The sequence below is a fragment of the Diplotaxodon limnothrissa genome, linkage group LG5 (assembly GCF_057381915.1).
Source record: "Diplotaxodon limnothrissa isolate DT_005_m linkage group LG5, D_limnothrissa_male_GT1.1, whole genome shotgun sequence".
Classification (NCBI taxonomy): Eukaryota; Metazoa; Chordata; class Actinopteri; order Cichliformes; family Cichlidae; genus Diplotaxodon; species Diplotaxodon limnothrissa.
Genome location: NC_140600.1, coordinates 12,726,754 through 12,746,048, shown reverse-complemented (window position 1 = coordinate 12,746,048; position 19,295 = coordinate 12,726,754). Strand labels below are relative to the sequence as shown.

At 40.5% G+C, this 19,295-nt stretch overlaps 1 protein-coding gene across 4 annotated transcripts in view; it reads left to right on the top strand.

Moving 5' to 3' along the window:
- The window catches only part of tafa1b (TAFA chemokine like family member 1b), a 119,304-nt gene extending 101,091 nt beyond the window's left edge, over window positions 1–18,213 (top strand). For 2 of the 4 annotated variants that reach the window (XM_085353881.1, XM_085353879.1), the window contains exons 3-4: window positions 10,732–10,856; window positions 18,196–18,213. In XM_085353881.1, the coding sequence (XP_085210007.1) occupies window positions 10,732–10,856; window positions 18,196–18,213 (143 nt within the window). Of the gene's footprint in view, window positions 1–10,731; window positions 10,857–13,180; window positions 13,208–18,195 lie in introns of those variants that run through there. The other 2 variants (XM_085353878.1, XM_085353877.1) reach the window with 1 other exon arrangement.
- The last annotated feature ends 1,082 nt before the right edge of the window (window positions 18,214–19,295 follow it).

Genomic DNA, 19,295 nt, shown 5'->3' with positions numbered 1-19,295 from the left:
CCCTCAGCCGAAGCACCCGAGTACACACTTACATATGCGCCCATTTAATAAACACATGCATGCTGACGCCTAATTATGCATACGTGTGTATTGTCGTGTTGCTGCTGTAGCGGTACACTCATTCAGCGGGAGACGCACCCAGATGCCCGCTCGCTGCTGATCACTGGTGGGGAATGAACCCTTCTGTTTGGCTGCAGGCGTGTAGAGTCGAGCATAACAGGTTGTCATGGTACATTAGAGATACATCCTGGGGGGGACTACCTGAGGGAAGGGACAGTAAGTGCTGAAGTTTTTCTCTTTTTTTCACATACTTTGTGAATTGAATAAAATCTTTTTTTAGTAAACACAGTAGATTAACATGGGTACTTTGATACACTCTTAAATCAATAGCATCTTCTCACAAGCACGGCTGGTGTCAATATAAGCAGGAAGGTGGTTGTTTTCCACACAAAGTACATCCTTGTTGGCAAAGATAGTCCTACAAAAAAATAGCCAACGAGGACTGACTACTACACGTGGTTGCATGGACAGCAAAGTCCAACCTGATGACACCCAAGAACAGCAAAGGCTTCCCGTTATAAAATCTCAGCTCCCATAGTTCAGGTCTCACTGCTTCACAGACCCCCTGCTACTGTAATTGTATGTGGTTGCCAAGACACGAACCTGCTGCAGATAGAGCTCGAGGGTATGGACAGAAGGAGCATATTAGAGTGTACTGTACAACAAAAACATCTTTCTCTTGCTATAACGCACACAAGGCAAGACTAACAAACACTGAAATCCTCCTGGGTCAAAAAAATATGTTTTTTCCGGGAGGGGGGAGTGAAGATAATGATTGCGAAGAACATTTTCTCCTACACTGTTGTCACATCCCACTGAGCTCTCACAGCACTGATGATGTGATTAGGCTCTAACCTGTAACCTGCAAGGAAAAGCATCTGACCCTGAGCTGAGGTTTAAAGGTCACTGTAGTTTTCTTCCTTCTCTAACCACTTCTCTCAGCTTTTTAAGCAACATGGCATCGCCTTCCTTGGTCTCACTATCAGAGTAACAAGTCCACAGCGAGCTGAGAGAAGGGACCCACAGCGAGATCTATGTCACCTGTGTGGGAGCAGCAGTCGAATTTTTACCCACATAAAGAAATGGAAATAAAAATATACACGTTCACTGACAGAACCACAGAGTTACACTTACTGCACATTTAAGTTAAGACACATGGAAATGAAATATTTAGATACTGCATTGCTTGTAAAATAGAGTACTGATAGTGAGTGGAAGTTATTAAATACTGTAATTTAATGCCAGTTATGTCATAAATGGAATAGTTTTAACCAGCATTACTGTAATACCGGCCCAGCACCTGCCAGTATTTCTGCGTTAGGCTTTTATGGATGTTTGTACTTGTAACTGGGAGGTTTCCAGTTTCACTTGACTGGTGAAATGGAGACGCATCATAGAAAAATAGTTTGCAGCATTTATGAGAATTAATTTGAGTTTTAAAACACGTGCTGAGAATAAAAATATGGAGACCCTGGACTTTTGGTCTGCAGGTGCTGCTGTGCCAGGGTGAATTACAAATTCAGAAATTCACTAAAGCTATGATTAGAAAGCTAAACAATATTTTCTGAATAGCTAATCAAATCTTGGCTCTCTCTTTTCAGAGAGGGGCAAAGATTAATGTAGAATAATGACTATCTGAAGCTGACCTCAGGTTGTGATCAACTGTTTGCTTGTGTGCATGATTATATGAATGCATGATTGATTGGATCTTTCTTTTGTTAATAGGTGAATATTCAGGGCGCTGGAAGAGCACTGGTTAACTTAGATAAAGGGAAAAACACACAAACTCTAAATACCGGATGCCATCGCATTACAGATGGATCACGAAACGGAAAGCTGCCATTTTTGCTGTGATTAATTTTATAAAAGTCTACCAAGTGACTAACATTAACTATTCATTGAACCTAGAGACACGTATTCACATTTTGACACAGAAAGGGATCAATTCTCTTCCTCATTCGCCAAGGTGTTCAAACATTCTGCTACGTGGCAGGGACGTGTCAGCAAGTTCAATCCATCACCGAACCCGCAAACAGTGATCTGACAGATGCACTTGTAAAAAGGTCCATCGCTTCATGTTTTTCAATCAAGTCCCATTCTCAGTTGTTTGTCTATCAAAGCTAAAGACTCCAGCTTGCTACATCGCTGACATCTTGAATCAAACACCCCTCCTGTCCGTGTGTTGATTATTCGAAGACCATCTGTTATCGCTGACACCCTAATGCAGCTATTTTATGGTAATATGCGAGGATGGTTTTAATTTGTAATGGTACTTTAAATCACATTCAGCGCGTTCATCTTGTAAACAGATGGATCTGAAAATTAATGGATGGCCACCAAGGAGGATTTCGGACAGTGGCCCAGCATAAGTCTCCCCCCCCCTTTCACTCCCCAACCGTCACAGAGGAGGAGTAAAGTTTGCTGATGTTGGAACAAAGGTTATACCCTCTATGCTGACGACTGCACAGAGAGCAGTTAAGTAAAACGACTGTTGGAGGTCAGTGGTCACCAGAGAGTGATGCATGGATCCCAGCCCAGAGATCCCTCTTCTCCATTGGTCAAGGTCAAAGCCAGATGTCCTGGCCGGTGCACAGCCGTGTACATGTAGTGTCTGTGTTCCCACTGGGCTTGGGACTGTCTATTTTTTCGTTGTGCTACTGGTGTAAAGACATGTCATTAAGAGCGCTTTCTGAGGTTTTCTTGAGCCATTGTTGTTCTCATACAGTGAAAAATATACTGATGGCAATAATAAATTAAAGCATGAACGTTAATAAGATGTATTTCATAGTCACTGCTCATTAAATTTTTACTTTTATTGCAAGATGAGAAGCTGTCAAGATGTTAATTAAGATTATGATAAAGTGCCTTTTTAAGAGATGGTGACTCTTCCACATCAGGTGGTCTGTGCGGTGGAATAACTATACCAATATACACTCAACAAAAATATAAACGCAACACCTTTGTTACTGCTCCCATTCCCCATGGGATGGACGTAGAGACCTAAAATTCATTCCAGATACACAATATAACCATCCCTCCCAAACAGTGGTCACAAATCAGTCCAAATGTGTGGTAGTGGGCACATCTGCCATATTGAGATAATCCATCCCACCTCACAGGTGTGCCACATCAGGATGCTGATCTGACATCATGAGTAGTGCACAGGTGTACCTCAGACTGCCCACAACAAAAGGCCACCCTGGAATGTGCAGTTTTTTGCGCTATTGGGGGTCTGGGGACCCAGAACCGGTCAGTATCTGGTGTGACCACCATTTGCCTCATGCAGTGCAACACATCGTCGCATGGAGTCTATCAGATTGTCAATTGTGGCCTGTGGAATGTTGGTCCACTCCACTTCAATGGCTGTGCGAGGTTGTTGGATATTCGTGGGAACTGGTACACGCTGTCGTATACGTCAAGCACATCCCGAACATGCTCAATGGGTGACATGTCCGGTGAGTATGCTGGCCATGCAAGAACTGGGACATTCTCAGCTGCCATCTGCCCTGAACAATGTGAACCATGATTCATCCGTGAAGCGCACACCTCTCCAACGTGCCAGACGCCATCGAATGTGAGCATTTGCCCACACAAGTCTGTTACGGCGACGAGCTGGAGTCAGGTCAAGACCCCGATGAGGACGACGGGCATGCAGTTGAGCGTCCCTGAGACGGTTTCTGACAGTTTTTGCAGAAATTGTTTGGTTGTGCAAACCAATTGTTCCAGCAGCTGTCTGGGTGGCTGGTCTCAGACGATCTTGGAGGTGAACCTGCTGGATGTGGAGGTCCTGGGCTGGTGTGGTTACACGAGGTCTGCGGTTGTGAGGCCGGTTGGATGTGCTGCCATATTCTCTGAAACGCCTGTGGAGACGGCTTATGGTTGAGAAATGAACATTCAATGCACGGGCGACAGATCTGGTTGACATTCCTGCTGTCAGCATGCCAATTGCACGCTCCCTCATTGCTTGTGGCATCTGTGGCATTTTGCTGTGAGACAAAACTGCACATTCCAGGGTGGCCTTTTGTTGTGGGCAGTCTGAGGTACACCTGTGCACTACTCATGATGTCAGATCAGCATCCTGATGTGGCACACCTGTGAGGTGGGATGGATTATCTCAATATGGCAGATGTGCCCACTACACACATTTGGACTGATTTGTGACCACTGTTTGGGAGGGATGGTTATATTGTGTATCTGTAATGAATTTTAGGTCTCTACGTCCATCCCATGGGGAATGGGAGCAGTAACAAAGGTGTTGCATTTATATTTTTGTTGAGTGTACTTTTTACCACAGCCCTGCACCACTGCTTCAGTTTGCTGATATGCTGATATGTTTTAGCACTCTCTCTGGCTGACAAATTTATTTTGAAGCTAAAGAATGGCGAAAGATACTTAAAATTATAACTTGAAGCAGTTGTTGGTGACTGTGAATACTCCTCGTCCAAGGCTCAATGAACAGAACAGAATGGTTGAGCATGCTAGGGAGTGCAAAATAAGAAAGAGTGCCAACAACAAGGCCATGAAAAAAAATACATGCCTAAGGTGCCAGAATTATCAATGTCTATGTAGTTTGTTGGCAATTATTTTTCTAATACCTCAATCCTTACATATTATATATACATATGTAGTAGCTGATCTCAAAACAAAGGTAAAATTACATGTCCACTACATGTACATCGTTTTTAAATACATTTTTAATCCACAACAGTGATACACCCAAAAATGGCAGCGTTCTCTCTATGTTCAATCACTGTACCTATTTCTTCACTGAAGGTTTCAATATACATTATTTTAGAGCATGATTGGCTTTCAAACAATAATCTGTTGTAAAATAAGATGCACGGATGTGAGCACAGACAATTTTTGTCTCCTTTAAAACACACATAAACACACACATAAAAGATGATTCTGACTATTGAAGGTTACACTGGAAGTTCAATATGCAGAATGATGTTTGTAATGTAACAACATGGAAATTATTGAGTGAAAGGGGCTTTTTTTAAAGTAAAAAAAAACAGATATGAAATAGATTGTCCAAGTTCAGTATGTAAACCCGTGGGCTTTCATGTGTAGTTTCAATCAAGTTCAATCCAAAACAAGTAAGGGTCATTTTAAGTTAACGTTAGAAGAACATCAGAGAGTTCAAATGAAAAGCACAGATTTTAGCATTAAAAAGTCTTTTACAGAAGAGCTTACAATGAAGCAACTAAACAAACAAACAAACTGAAGGTGGAAGGAAAGGTCAATAATATGCATTACTTTTAGCCACCCATTTCTTTATATTGCTAGGAAAATCGGAAATGCATGTAGCAGTTTATTGATATGCAAACATACATGGAAGTAACTTAAGGCAAAAACAGAGTTTCTACAAGTCTAAGAAGCTCAGCGCTGAGGAGGCATACATGACTGATGGTTGATATACTATATTTACACCACTGATCTAAAATTTGACAAAAAACATAAAATCCAAGTAGAAAAAGTTATATTTTTCACTATAACAACCACAAACATGTTTAATGTATATTTTTTCACCAACACGAAAGGACTGTTTTTTGTTTTGTTTTATTTATTTATTTATTTTTGGTCATAAGCAGAGAGTGCTTGCTAGCGCTGTCCTTAGACAGTAAACTGACGAAACTATTGAGGAAAAAATGCGCGTATATATTGTTTATCATGACTCTGGTTTTACGTGGCCTATCAACACTATTTCAAAAATGGTGTATATCACCTTGTTGCTTTGTCATCTTGAAGTGGTCGTGTGATTGGATTACCACGACTACTTTATTCTTCCTCAGTCAAACAGCAGCATTCATGCGATTGTTTTGCCCCTTCGCTCCAGGTGTTGTGCCAAAAAGTGATTGCCGCCCGCGGGAGCGTGCGCAGCTGCTTAAAGCTGTAGCATCCAGATTACTTACGTAGCTCAGCTACTTCCGTGCAACTGATATAAGGTGCAGTAAGCTGAAGACAACTTCAACCATCTGTTTGTTGAAAAACAGCATTTTCTTGTTAGTAATGATAACGGCATTGTAACGATAGAAATAGTAATTAGTCAGATTACTCGTTCCTGAAAAAATAACGCCGTTACTTATAATGCCGTTATTCCCATCACTGCATGTTTTACAGGTGGATGTAGACACTCACTGTTGTACCTCTCTCCTGACTTCCTCCATAAATATTGATGCCAAATTTTGATTAGTCACTCAGTCATACCTGTTGCCACTGATTTTCAGTCAGATTTTTGTGTAATTTGACATACATCAGCTTTTTCTACTTGTTTCCCTTCCTGAAGAATGGCTTCTTGATAGAAGCTTAACTGAACAGTAAGTAGACCAACTGAAGGGTCAGATGCATCTCTCAGACTTTCTTATATTGTTCTACTGTAGATTTTTAGTCCTGCTGCGTCATTGTTCGTCCTCTACAACTTTCATCAAAAAATTTTAAGAACCCACTGCACACCATGACAATATATGCCAGGTTTTCAGCTAATACCTCTTTACCTCTACTTGTTGTTTCAAAAACACTATTTTATACCTGTCCAACTGTTTGATCTTTGGCATTTTTCCTAGGTTCAACTAAAGAATGGAAAGAAATTGTGTGTTTTTGTGACAAGTAACAGAGTGACTAAGATACAATTTAAGTGTCTGTTACACACTAAACTGATTCAGTCCTTGAGCAAGGTGCCTTATTTATTCTTGAGTGATTCATAGATTAAGGTTAAGTAACTTAACAAGCAAACAAAAAACAGGCAAAGAAAATCTTCTAAAAATGGTACAATGAGTGAAAAAGCTGCCAATGTCAAAAGAAAACCTTTGCCCTTCAGGAAACCCAGTAAAGACCACTTTAAGAATTGCAATAAAGTCTGGCTCTTTAAACCAAAAGGCAAATAAATGATGGGTGGATAAACTGAAACTTATAGATGGATTTCAAAGTAAACCAAGTCCTCATCTCACAATGACAGGCTGGCAATTCAATCAGTTTCTTTCTGAAAATGTTCTTTAATTTGGCGAAATATAAAAAATGAGGGGTAGCTTAAGACTTTTGTACAGTACTGAAAATGAGGCCTCATATCAGTGTTACTAAATGTTCTTCAATATAATAACCATTTACAAATTAGCAAAAAAAAATCATTAATAATCAACAAGTAACAAGTGCGAACAGTCAGCTAGAATTATGGCTCTTATAAACACTGCATATTTTTACATTAGTCACTAATAAAGTGGACTGGTACACGCATAGTGCTTTTCTGCTCCAGCTGTGTGCTCAAACTGCTGCCTTCCACAAGCCTCATTCACCCCATAGCACTTCATTTTATTCCTTCGAACGCTTTTGTCTAAGATTTACACACCCTCTCACACTCCAATAGATGCATCAGGGCCAATTTGGGGTTCAGCTTGCCCAAGGATACTTTGACATCCTTGCTGGAGGAGCCACGGTTCAAGCCACTGACCTTCTGAGCTACAGCTGCCCCTAAATGAAAGGAAAATTGAGGGATGAATAAAAAACAGAAAAACAAACTTTTTGCATTCAATGCGTTTTTTTTAGACTGCTGTATGAACAATCTACTTCATGTGGAAGCATTTCAGGGTTAGAAGAAAGTCAATTCACTGCTAAGCAGTTCTCATGTGATGCAGCTTTTTAATCTCCCACCTTGTTTTTTCTCCTTTTTATTCATCTTTCTTTTTCTGCCTTTTCCTGTTTTTTGTTTGTCTTCCTGGTTTGGTTTAAAGGAATTGATTTTTGTTTTGCCCTGCACTCCTTTACCGTTCTTCAATTTCAAGTGAACTCAGCATTCACATTGTTGGCTATAAATCCTCCTGGGTTGTTGGGGTATTGAAAAACAACTTTTTGGTTTCCTGTTCACTCTCTGGAGTGACGGGATGGGACTAGCAGAATGGTAACACCACGGCACATCATCATCACTCAGTAGAAATGATTAAACACATCTCCTCAAGTCTAGTTCTGATTTGCAACTTAATGAAGGCTTCATGCATACTTATGATTTGACACCTAAAACAGCTCAATGTGAACATAATTAAACATGGGAAATATTTAAGACACGGAGAAAGCCAAGATAAGGAAGCACAGTTTATGGTGGACCAACATGTAATTAGTGTATAAGGTAAACAGCCACAGGGGAAGCCAAAGGGAGAATTTACAGCCGGTTAGTGGATGCTCTCGTTCCTGTATTTAGTATTCTTGGGGCTCATGGAGGGAAAAAAATGAAGGAGGAGACAACATAACATGGTGAGTTTACTGAACAGCAGTGGTCCAGTTTCTCTCTGGTGTATATGTATGTGTGTGTTGGTTCACACTGAACTGTAGCACACTCTGTGCTGTGAGGGACGGCACTTTAACAGTCTTCTTCCATCAGGTAGAGACGGCATGTTGCTCATGCTCACAATTGATTGGTGGTTGGTCTGTAACCTTGGCAACACATGCTGGAGGGTAAAAAAAGTATATTTTCCAAATGGTTCAGAAAAAAAAACAAGGTTTGGAAAATTAAATGATACAGTTTTAACTCATTGTACTTACCCAATAATTTGACCTTCACGTCCTCTTTGCGTCAACAAGATAAAAGGAAAGATGCTCTTTAAAGAGTGAATTTAAGAAAGCACAGTGCATGCTGCAAAAATTCTGTTGGGACAAGAGATCACTTGTCATCTGAAAACCTGCTTTGAAGTTTTAACTTTTTCTGTCAGAAGGCTCTAACGGAGGAGTGTGAAAAACAAAAAGTTTCTTTTTTCAAACTTCATGGTTAATAAATGAATCACAGCTTGACTTTGAAAGACTGGTTTTGATTTGTGCTGGGATTTACAGTAACTTGAAGAGAGGTTCCCACTCAAATTGCAGTGGGAACCTAGAGTGGAATTTAAAAATTTAGAAGACAAAAATACTACAAAACTATATAAAATGCACAGGGAAGGATGTTACCCCGTATGCTCAACTGAATCTAAACTACAGCTTGGGCTGGTTCTGGTATTTTCTTTTATGTTTAAAAATCAATTTGATACATTCACACCCACTTGAATCAATCAGATCAAGCGAAGAACTTGTGATTTTGTTATTATTCAATAAAAGAAAAGTAAATTCCATAATTTAGCAGCCTTAGATGATGGCCATTTAAAATTCTTATTGGTTGTAAGGTTAAGATTAGCATTTAGTAACCTGATTAATCCATGTATCAAAGCGTAGGCAAAGGAAGGAATAGCTGAGCCTCAGTGTAAGTTCGCGAGAACTAGAGTTGTTTGTGTAACCACCAACGACAAGCTCAAACAAAAGACATGAAGCTTCTCAGTGAAAAACCCATTTATGCAGTTTTTAATGTGTATTGCACTTGGGACAACCAGGAGGGATTTTAATGTGGAAGCGTAGAGCAAAATGAGCTATATTTGAAAATGAGTAACTGATATTTTTAGTTGTATTACATATGGCATTTTTACATATGGCAGTTTGTTGGCAAGTAGCAATGGTATAAGCACTATAATGCTCAGTGACGCAGAAGCTATGAAACACCCAGGAGGCTGGTGGTTTGCAACTATAAAAACATATGGACTGAAGTAAGTTAATTAGAAGAAGTAACAAAGTAATTTTTTAACACTCTGTGTGAATGTGTGTGTGAATGGGTGGACGACTGGATGTGTAAAGCGCTTTGGGGTCCTTAGGGACTAGTAAAGCGCTATACAAATACAGGCCATTTACCATTTACCATAATTACTACATAAAAAGATTTGCTTGTTAGAAAGTGCATGTATGGTGCTCTTTAACATGCCATATATACTTTGGGTAAAAACAAAACATATATGTACCTACAGACAGAGAGAGAGAGAGAAAGAGGAATGGGAAAAGGGGAGGGAAAGACATCTTGTTGTGAAGATGAGAACATATTTGCTTTTGTTAAATAGCTGGAGGAAGAATTCAGTTGATGAGAGGCAATTAGTTTTGATTAAAAATGAGATTGCTCCCCTTCATGCAATGTAGCTATATCAAAACAAAATAATGATTAATTTCTGTTGGTATAAGACATTATTGTCAACAGCTAAAGTACCCATGCAGCAACAATACAATTGCTCTGAGGCCAAAGAGGAGGAAAAATATTCATTTAGAGACACTGCTGGATGTTCCTCTGGAGATGCTCGTAATATAATGTGTGGCTGCTTCTGTGTAAGTGCTCACAATTCTGCCTGTGTGGATAATTTGCACACCAAATATGTTTGTGTGGGAGTTTTCCGCATGTGCGACTCCACCCACATTTCGAATACTAATCCTTATGTTTTTAAATTGTATGTTACTATACATTTTATGCTTTCCATGCCTATTTGAAAAACACAATCTTGAAAATAACACAATTTTTTTAAACAGTGATTTATCCCCACATTTTACAAACTGAATTTGTTGCTTTTCAATGCATCCTGCTTCCATTTCTTCAAGTCTTGTCATTACCATTACTAGCCTGCAGTGCCTTTTCAAGGACTTCATTTCATTCTTAGTGAAAATTCCACTGCAGGCACAAATAAATCTTTTTCCCATTTTAGTTATTTCTTTTTCCTTCTGTATTTCATGTTTCAAGTAGAAGAGAAGTCCAGTTTATGAGTGGATGCGGGGCTGGAGGGCAGGGAACTATGTGTCTAAACTAATGCTGCTTTGTTATGTGTCTGTGCTCATCTTTCACAGCGTCCATTGTAATTGGGAAATGGTGGTGTGAGATGGAACCGTGTCTGGAGGGAGAAGAGTGTAAGACTCTGCCTGACAACTCTGGATGGATGTGCTCCTCTGGGAACAAAATCAAGACCACAAGGGTGAGAAATCACACACACTTAAGTTCAGCTGCCTACATCTGCATGCACACACATACTCTCATAATACAGAGAAGCTATTCTACGCATACTTTACACGCATGTGTTTGTCATTTCTGTGCTGCGAGTAGAAATGCACACCTAACCAACCATACGACACAGCACACTTACACCGTTTCCACACAATGCATTGCATATAGCCAGACAACTTAAAATTTAATCGTTTTTCTTGAACTTGTCAACTGCCTGCTGCTGCACACATTGAAACGCAGATTTTCAAACCCATATAAATGTGCTGAAATAGCACTGTAAAGAAATTCATCCAAAAGCTGTGCCCTCTCTATAACAAGGTTGGTTTTGTTCAGTGTAAGCAACCTATCTAATGGCCCATAGTAGTAAAAAAATAAATATAAAGCAGGTGGTAAACAAACAGGTGGGATCTGCCTCAGGCCACACTTGTCAACGACATAAAGTTAATGGCTGCTCTGCTCCTCCACTGCTTTTTCAGCTTTGCGCACTCACTTCGATTGCAGTATGCAAAAATAATGCAGAGTTTAGTCCTCGAAGCCAGCAGTCCAGCACTGTGACAAGTTGATCACCTGATTTGTATTCACTTAATTGACCCCCTTTCTCCCTTCCAGTGCTTGGTGACAATGACTTTGAATAGCAGCAGAGGCTAATGTGATAGTAGAGAAACGGGGAACAGCCAGTGAAGGCTAGACGTCATGGGGCTTCCCAAGGTTGTTCTGTAGATTTATGTGCCAGCAAATAGACATAAAGCTTTCAAAGGGGCCCCTCACAGCCATCGCAGGCTTAAAATTTTCAGAAAGAAGTTGATCGAATGGGGTCTTGCCAGCTTGTCAAGGTAAGGTGCAGTACTTGGTTTACTCTTTAGAATGCATCTAGAAGTATCAATGCAGCCCACTGCATAATGTGAAGAAAGTCGATTTAAAATGATCTTATGAACAGTACTGTTCAAAAGTCTTGAGCAACCTGTCATTTCTTTGCATTTCACTTCAAAGGAGCCAGGTATTTAAAAATGTCTTGGGCAGGCTTTCTGACATTTCTTTTTCACTAATTCTCCAGTCCAGCCCTTATACCTGCGCTCTCTGTTTTGTGTTTTGGATGAGTCGCTTAACACTGACTCATAAATCAGCCAAATAGTATTATATGAACCGCATCTGTATTATATTATTATATTGCCACATCGCAGACAACTTAGCAAAGAACCAATTATAAATCATATCTTTAGACACTTTATGACTAGCAGCCTTTTGCAAAAGCATGTGACTTCTTCCTAATTCTTTAGTCAAAACTATGAAAAACACTTACGATAACACGGTTTAACAGGCATAGAATATTTTTGCACCAACAAGGTCATTCCCAAAGTGCTATTGTCAACATGGTGTGCATTGTGTTAAAACAATTTAGGACACCAGGCAAGTAGAGGACAAACAAAGAACTGACAGGCCCAAAAAGCAGGTGAACAGTATCTAATGTCCTTAAGAAATAGGAAAAGAAATCCAGCCAAGACCTGAGAGATGCCTCTGGCTATTCAGCTGATCTACTGTCCTCTAAAGCTTCATCAGAAATGTTCAGTCTCAGTGGAAGTGTGGCTGTCAATAATCTGATCTTAATGAAGAGAAACAGGGAGAAGAGGCTGGCGTACGCCAAATTGCACAAGAACTGAACTGAAAAGTCTTACGGAGTGCTGAATCCAAATTTGGTTCAGATTATCATCAGTATGTATCAGCAATGAGCACAACAGTAAGGGTCCACAGCCATCTGTAAAACACGGTGGAGGCTCTGTCATGGTTTAGTGGTGTTGGAGATTGTTGGAATTATTAAAAGAGAAATTACCATCAGATTTTGATCTATGTTGGAATAATATCTGGAAAAGCATCTGATTGATTACAGCTTCACTTTCGAGCATGACAATGATCCCAGTCACATTGCCAGAGCAGTAAAAGGATACCTGCATAGAAACAAAATGCTTTTTTTTTTTGTCCTAAATGTATGTTTGCAGATTTCAATAAATCATTGCACCTATTAGCTATTTTCCTAACAAAATATAAAGCAATGCAGGGTGGCTCAAGATTTTGGCACAGTAAAGTAGAGGCAGTGAATCCTATTTTATTTATTTACTCTCTTGAGATGCAGAAATCGAGTTTGTTAATTTCTGCGCACAAAAGATGGAAAAGCTATACTGTAACATGGCTTTGGTCTAATGTCAAAATCTTAAGAGAAGAGCGTAAAAAGGTCAGGCCTGAAGGTGCTTTTCTACCGAATACACACGTGTCCTTCTTTTCTTGACCCTCTCTTTGCAGAACACCCAGCCATACTCCCCTTTTTAGCTTCCGGAAGCAAAATGCAGAGGATGCGTCAACAGAAATTGAGCTGCATTCTTGCTTCTGTAAAGGTTAGTCTTTTTTTAAGCTGTTCTCTTTTTTTTTCCTTCTATGTTTTCACGTCTCTCTCACATCACTGTATGCATTTGAGTGTTGGGCAGTAGGAGTGGGACCAACTCATGTTCAATGACTTCCCATTAACCCAAATACTCAGTGCGAAATAATCAAGTGTGTGTTTACATGCCGTGCATGATTAGGCAGGCGTGACACAAATACTGATCGCACCGCCACCCACTGTAAATATTTATCACCAAGCGCAGGCAGAGCACGCATAAATAATAAGCAAGTTGCTGCAAAGTTTTTTACAGAAACTGTGGCTCATGTATCAGTAAAATGTTTAGTGCGCAGATGGCTTAACATACATATGCATACAGCATGCTATAGCAGCGCATTCACAGAGCACTGTAGAAACACACACACACACACACACACACAGAGTCGGGTCCGCCTCTTAGCAGAACCTTGCTGTCTGTGATCAGTGTGTAATGGCAGGATCTGTCCTTCTTCCTTTCATTGCCTCCTTTGTTCCATGTCCTGTTTTTTGCTATCGGCCACTGTGTGGGTTTGATTACAGCGCCTTGCACCGGTCTGCCAATCCCATTAGGCACTAATCTGTGACATGCTACTTGCTCCTCCATGTGTGTGTGCTCCTAGTTGTGTATGCACGCACATGTTTGATGTGTTTGATATGTCTGTGTTTGTACGGGTACACTCATGTGTGCACAACTGAGGCTGGCGGGCAGATCTCTTCCCTTTTCGTTGTGTGGCTTCTTATCAGAGGCCACTTGATGTCCTGATCCCCCTCAGAGGGTCTTGTTGAAGCAGCTATCAGCACACAGCATAGCCCACAGGCTACATGAAAGGGCTTTTATCCTGCACTCTGCTCTCTTTTTTAATCAACATTCCTCATTCACCTGCCTCTCAGGCCAAATTGCCTCATTTGTATTTGTTCCTTTACAAGCCACCAAACTCACAACACAGCGGCGTGTTTTCTTTTTCCTAGTCATTTTGTTCCACCTAGAAGTTTTTATTTGGTTCTGAAACGCGCAAGTGAAACACAATGAGACAGGCGTGCGTACATGTACAGCCAAAGACATGCTTCATCATCATCATCGTTCACAAAAAATTGGCATTCAAAGTAAGAAGCAAGAAGCAAAAAGCCAGTGCCTGACACCCATGTTTCTTCTTTTCTTTCTTTATGTCTTTCAGAGAGGGAGCCCTTCATTGCCTGTTCTGTATCAGCAGACAAGGCAGGCCCTATTGTTTGTGGAAGTCACAGTGAGAGCGAGGCTGGGGAGCACCTTCCAAAACACTCGCCCACCATAGATCTGCATTACCCGCTCCACTGGCTAAATAGATCAATCCATTTCTGCTCCCTCCAAACAATTACACACCTTAAAAGAGACAGGCAGAATGAGAGAGGCTGTAATCGAAGCATCTTTTCTCTTATTCATTCTTCTCCCCGTTTGATGATAGCGAGAAAAAAAATTACATCCATTTAATAACCTCATTGTTAGTGTACTAGAGTGAATATCAATATGTTGTCACTATCAAAGCGAGAATGTGATACATATCTAATACGAGCGTCATCCCGCATCCCATGAATTTGAACTTTTTCTAGTGATTTCACACTGCAGCAAACGTTTCTTATTCATCTACAGAAGTTGTTTAAACTGTATAAAGACACAATATTTCCACTAGTGTTCAGATTAGTGAGTGCAAAGCGTTACATTTAAGTGGAGCACCATCTTTCACACTTTTCAGTGTGTTCCATCTCCAGCTAGTCTGACATGATTTACTTGCTGTTCAGTGTGCCGCAAGTCCCTTATTAAAAGGAGCAGAGGGCACTTTTTCAAGCAAAATAACACACTGTGACAGGATGTAGCCCATCTGTGAGATAGCCCGAGAGCAAAAGTGACCTGCCAGCAGATGCTTCACCATCTAATTTGTCAAATCGGGAGATCGAGCTCTGAAGTTGATCAAAATGAACTCCAAACGGCCGTGCCGCATACAGTCCAGCTTCACCCAGGAATGATTCGTTCCATCTCTGAGCCTGACAACGCTTCTTTCTCCTTCAGCTTTGTATAATGTCATCACGATGACAAACAGAAAAATTATAAACTAATCATAAACAGTGCATTGTTTGAGATATCCACTTTGTTAAAGGATGAGACTCTAAGCTGACAGATGCGGTTCAGACTCCCAAAAGTGCCCAGATTGTCATCCTTATGACATATTTGTACATAGTAATGGTGAAGGAGTTCATTCCAAGTGCTGCTGATTAATTTATGTTCATTTGCTTTTCTTTATCCATTGTCAATGTCACATTAAATGGATCTTGATGTATTTTCTTGTCTGGAGTCTTCTGTTTTCAGAGGGTCCTCTTTAGTGCTATTTCAAGTGGTTTCTGAGCAAGCATGATTGATTTGTTCAGCACTAAACAAGAAAGGGGAAAGGGTAGGCTGTGTTTGCACTAAATCCTTTTGTTAAGGCAATTGTCCTTGGGTCTTTTTACTAACTGAAGTCTGAGCAAATTGCAATTTAATGCACCCAGCAAATTAGAATGCAGACACCTAAGTTGCCAGCAAAGATGGGAACAGGCAGGAAATCCTTGAGCGTTCCACTTGTGCTCGCTGCACTGTTTGCTTGAAGGGGACAAAAAAGAACAGAGGACACTTTTAGTTGCTCTTACATGCATATGTGGGTTGAAATGACGACATTTGCATACAACCCTTCTCTTCCCGCTAACAAACCTCTGGTGGATTGCATTTCAGACCGAAAGTGATCCTCAGTGGTGTAACCTGTTACTGCTTTTGTTCTGGCAGAGGTAATTTTGATATGTCACCAGACAGTAGATCATACATATGCAAATGCTGGACAGATGAGCCCAGAGGGGGGGGGAAGTGTTTAAAATCATTGGGAAAAATTGAGAATCTATACAGAGAAAGAGACCCGGAGGAGGAAATATTAAATCCGAGTAGCTATTTAAAGCATACATAATAACAGCTGCGGTGAATCATTCAAAAGAGTTAAAAAGGTGACTACATCAATCCTGCTGTTCCTGTCAGACGATTTAACGACTGCATTAAAAAAAAAAATCCCTAAAACACAAATAAGTCAGTGTGATTGTTACCACTCACACGCTACTTTTTCCAGAAGTTGTATTTGCATCTTTAAGTAAAATCTATAAAATTCTCTTTACATGAAATGTTTACAATTGTGCAACTGACCGCATATAAGTTATAAAAGAAGTAAACAAAATATTAAAATGCTACTGGATAAAATAGATGCTAAAATGAACATTATTTGGAATGAACAATTCTGTGTTCAGCTGACATTTTAAATATATTTTCCTTCTACTGTTAGTTTATACAGATAATGCATTAATATCTGGTATATGTTTTAAAAAGAAGACACGTTACAGATTTTCTTGAAATACTGTCAACAAAAAACTGTCTATATCTGCCCCAGACTAAGGTATCTGCCAGAAATGTTGCAGAGAAACCAGAAAAAAATCTTTAAATATATATTTTTTAAATACTAAATGTCCTGAAGACAAAATCCACCACTCTGCTGGGAAGAAAGGCAGAATAATGGATGATTCTTGGCTCTTGAAAATTGCATAAATGAGCTGATGTTCATTTACAACTGGTGTCAAATCGGTGTTTTGCAACAAAATTGAATTACGGCTCAAAGATGAAATAAATGGCCTGCTAAAATTCTTACTTTGCCGCTGCATTCAATTATTCTGTCAAGTCAATAACAAGTCTGTCGGTGCTATGGCTGCACTGCATTATATTTTCAGATGCACATGTTTTCGTATGGTTTCAGATATTAATCATAAGACCTCCTCATAAATGGAATGAGTGAATATAGGTGCACATTACTGTTACTGAGGAAGGACAGCTAACAAAGTCACATGGCTTGCTTACTGGCATGTACAAGTAACTGGAGCTCTGACTGTGAGTTAGAGATTACAGAGTCCAACACAGCACCCTCCATAATTAAATTCATACACCTGGTTGCCACCTGCCAAGACTGCTGGAAATGCCATGAGTGTGTTTCTTTGTTGAAGAGGATTATGGGATTTCTAATTGGCACCGCCGTGCGCGAGAAACATGATGTTTCTTTAATGTAAACTCTTAAAGCAGTAACATAAGTCAGAAATGTGATGAAACGCTTTCATGCTTTTGTTGCGACAATAAAAAGAGATTAAGGAACTCGACAACTGTAACTGTTGCAGACATCGTGCGCACCGTTTTTATTGAGCTTCAGGATGAGCAGGATGCTGAAAAGCAGGACTTTCAATAGCAGTCTCAAGGCTGTACAACGGAGCATTGAAAAGTGTCCAGATCTGCAACTGGGGCTGAATAAGACTCCCTGAACCAGAGTCATGGCGAGACAGCTCAGACTCCACAGCAGGGGCCCCCAATCCCATTTAGAAAAGCCAACGTTATTTTATCAGGTCGTTTGAAATTGGCTGGCTGACTATTAAGGTTCAAATGAAGGTGCTGCAGCAGGCTGTGAGGGGGCCTGCAAAACTGCTCAATGTTAAAGGCAAAAATATGCTAAAAATTATACCATGAAGCAGACATGCACAGCATGGAAACACACCAGGGTTTCCTATGCAAAGAATTTTGCTGATTTATCCTGGTACACATAAAAATGCCAAATAACCCTCCATCTTCAGTGTGGTTTCCAAGCATATAAGCTGTCTGTTTTTCCGTTTTCTGTCACAGCATAAATCAGGAGGTGAGACGGGGCTGTACAAAGCCTCCACAGCTCAAAAGACTCCCCTCGTTTTTTGGTTGTTTTTTTTAAACGTGCGAACGAAGCAATTCCTCGGGGTCTAATCCTCACACACTTGTATGCCTTTGTTCGATCTAAGCATATGTGTGTTTTCTCTCCTCTCCTCTTCTTCCTCTGTGTTGCAGATTCATCCCAGGACCTAACAGAGAGCTCCCATTGCAGGGCTCAGCGCCAGGCTCCTTCCCCTCATGTACCCTTTCTCTTCTCATCGAATGGACTAAAACTATTACATCCACGGCTACTGACTGGATTACCTGGGACCATAGAAAGGATATCCACCCAGATAAAACAGCTTTGCTCGCGTGGTGCCAAGGATTTGAAACCAGACTAATCCCGTGTTTGATCAATGAGCTCCATGTTGGTGACTCTCCTCTTCCACACAGCTGTGGCCAGTTTCTGACCTACTCTTCCCTCACTCTGTTTCCCTATTCAGAACTGAAGCAGCTTAGCAGGGGCTATTTAGAGGTTGTTAAAACATAATTTGAAGACGTTCTCCCCGCCCATCTGAGGGTGAACTTGTTGGCAAACTTTCATAGACCTGAACCTGAATCTGTGGAACTGAGGGCACATTGGGGGAAATTACGTCGGTTTATTTTTATTTCTGTGTGGAAAGCATTTGTATTTGACTCACTACCTGAGGCTGATCGCTTTGTTGTGGCTGCACCGAGGAAACTGTCAGCTGTTACCGCTAGAAAGGTCGATTAATGAAGACTCTCAGAGAGGCTTTAGGGTCAACCCCATGGCCTCACGCTCATCCTCCACGACGAACATTCTGACTTTTATTGGTGGGCATGCCCAGTGTAAATTCATGAGCACTTCTTTTCTTTGTATGTAAGATAATTTGTGTATATATATACACATATATAAATACATTACATGTTAAGCTGACAGATCCAAGAAGCTGAAAAATATATTTACAGATTTCAAGCCCGTGTTGGAATCCTGAATAACCCTTGAACGTGAGCCAGAGGCTGTCGTCACAGTGCGGTGTGTCTAGGACTGCTTCGCATTGGGGGAAAAAGCCACAACGGAATCATAAAAATAAGTTCTGCTCACTTTTGTCATTCAGCAATGTTGTTTGGTTACTCCAGAAAGCGCTTGTTGTTTCAGTAAAGCTGAGGAAAACACTGTATAGAACTGCCTCACTAAAGAAAGCAGCAACACCCACCCGTGACCTTTCCCCTCAGACACATCAGAGAAACTCTGACCATAATAGGACAATTAC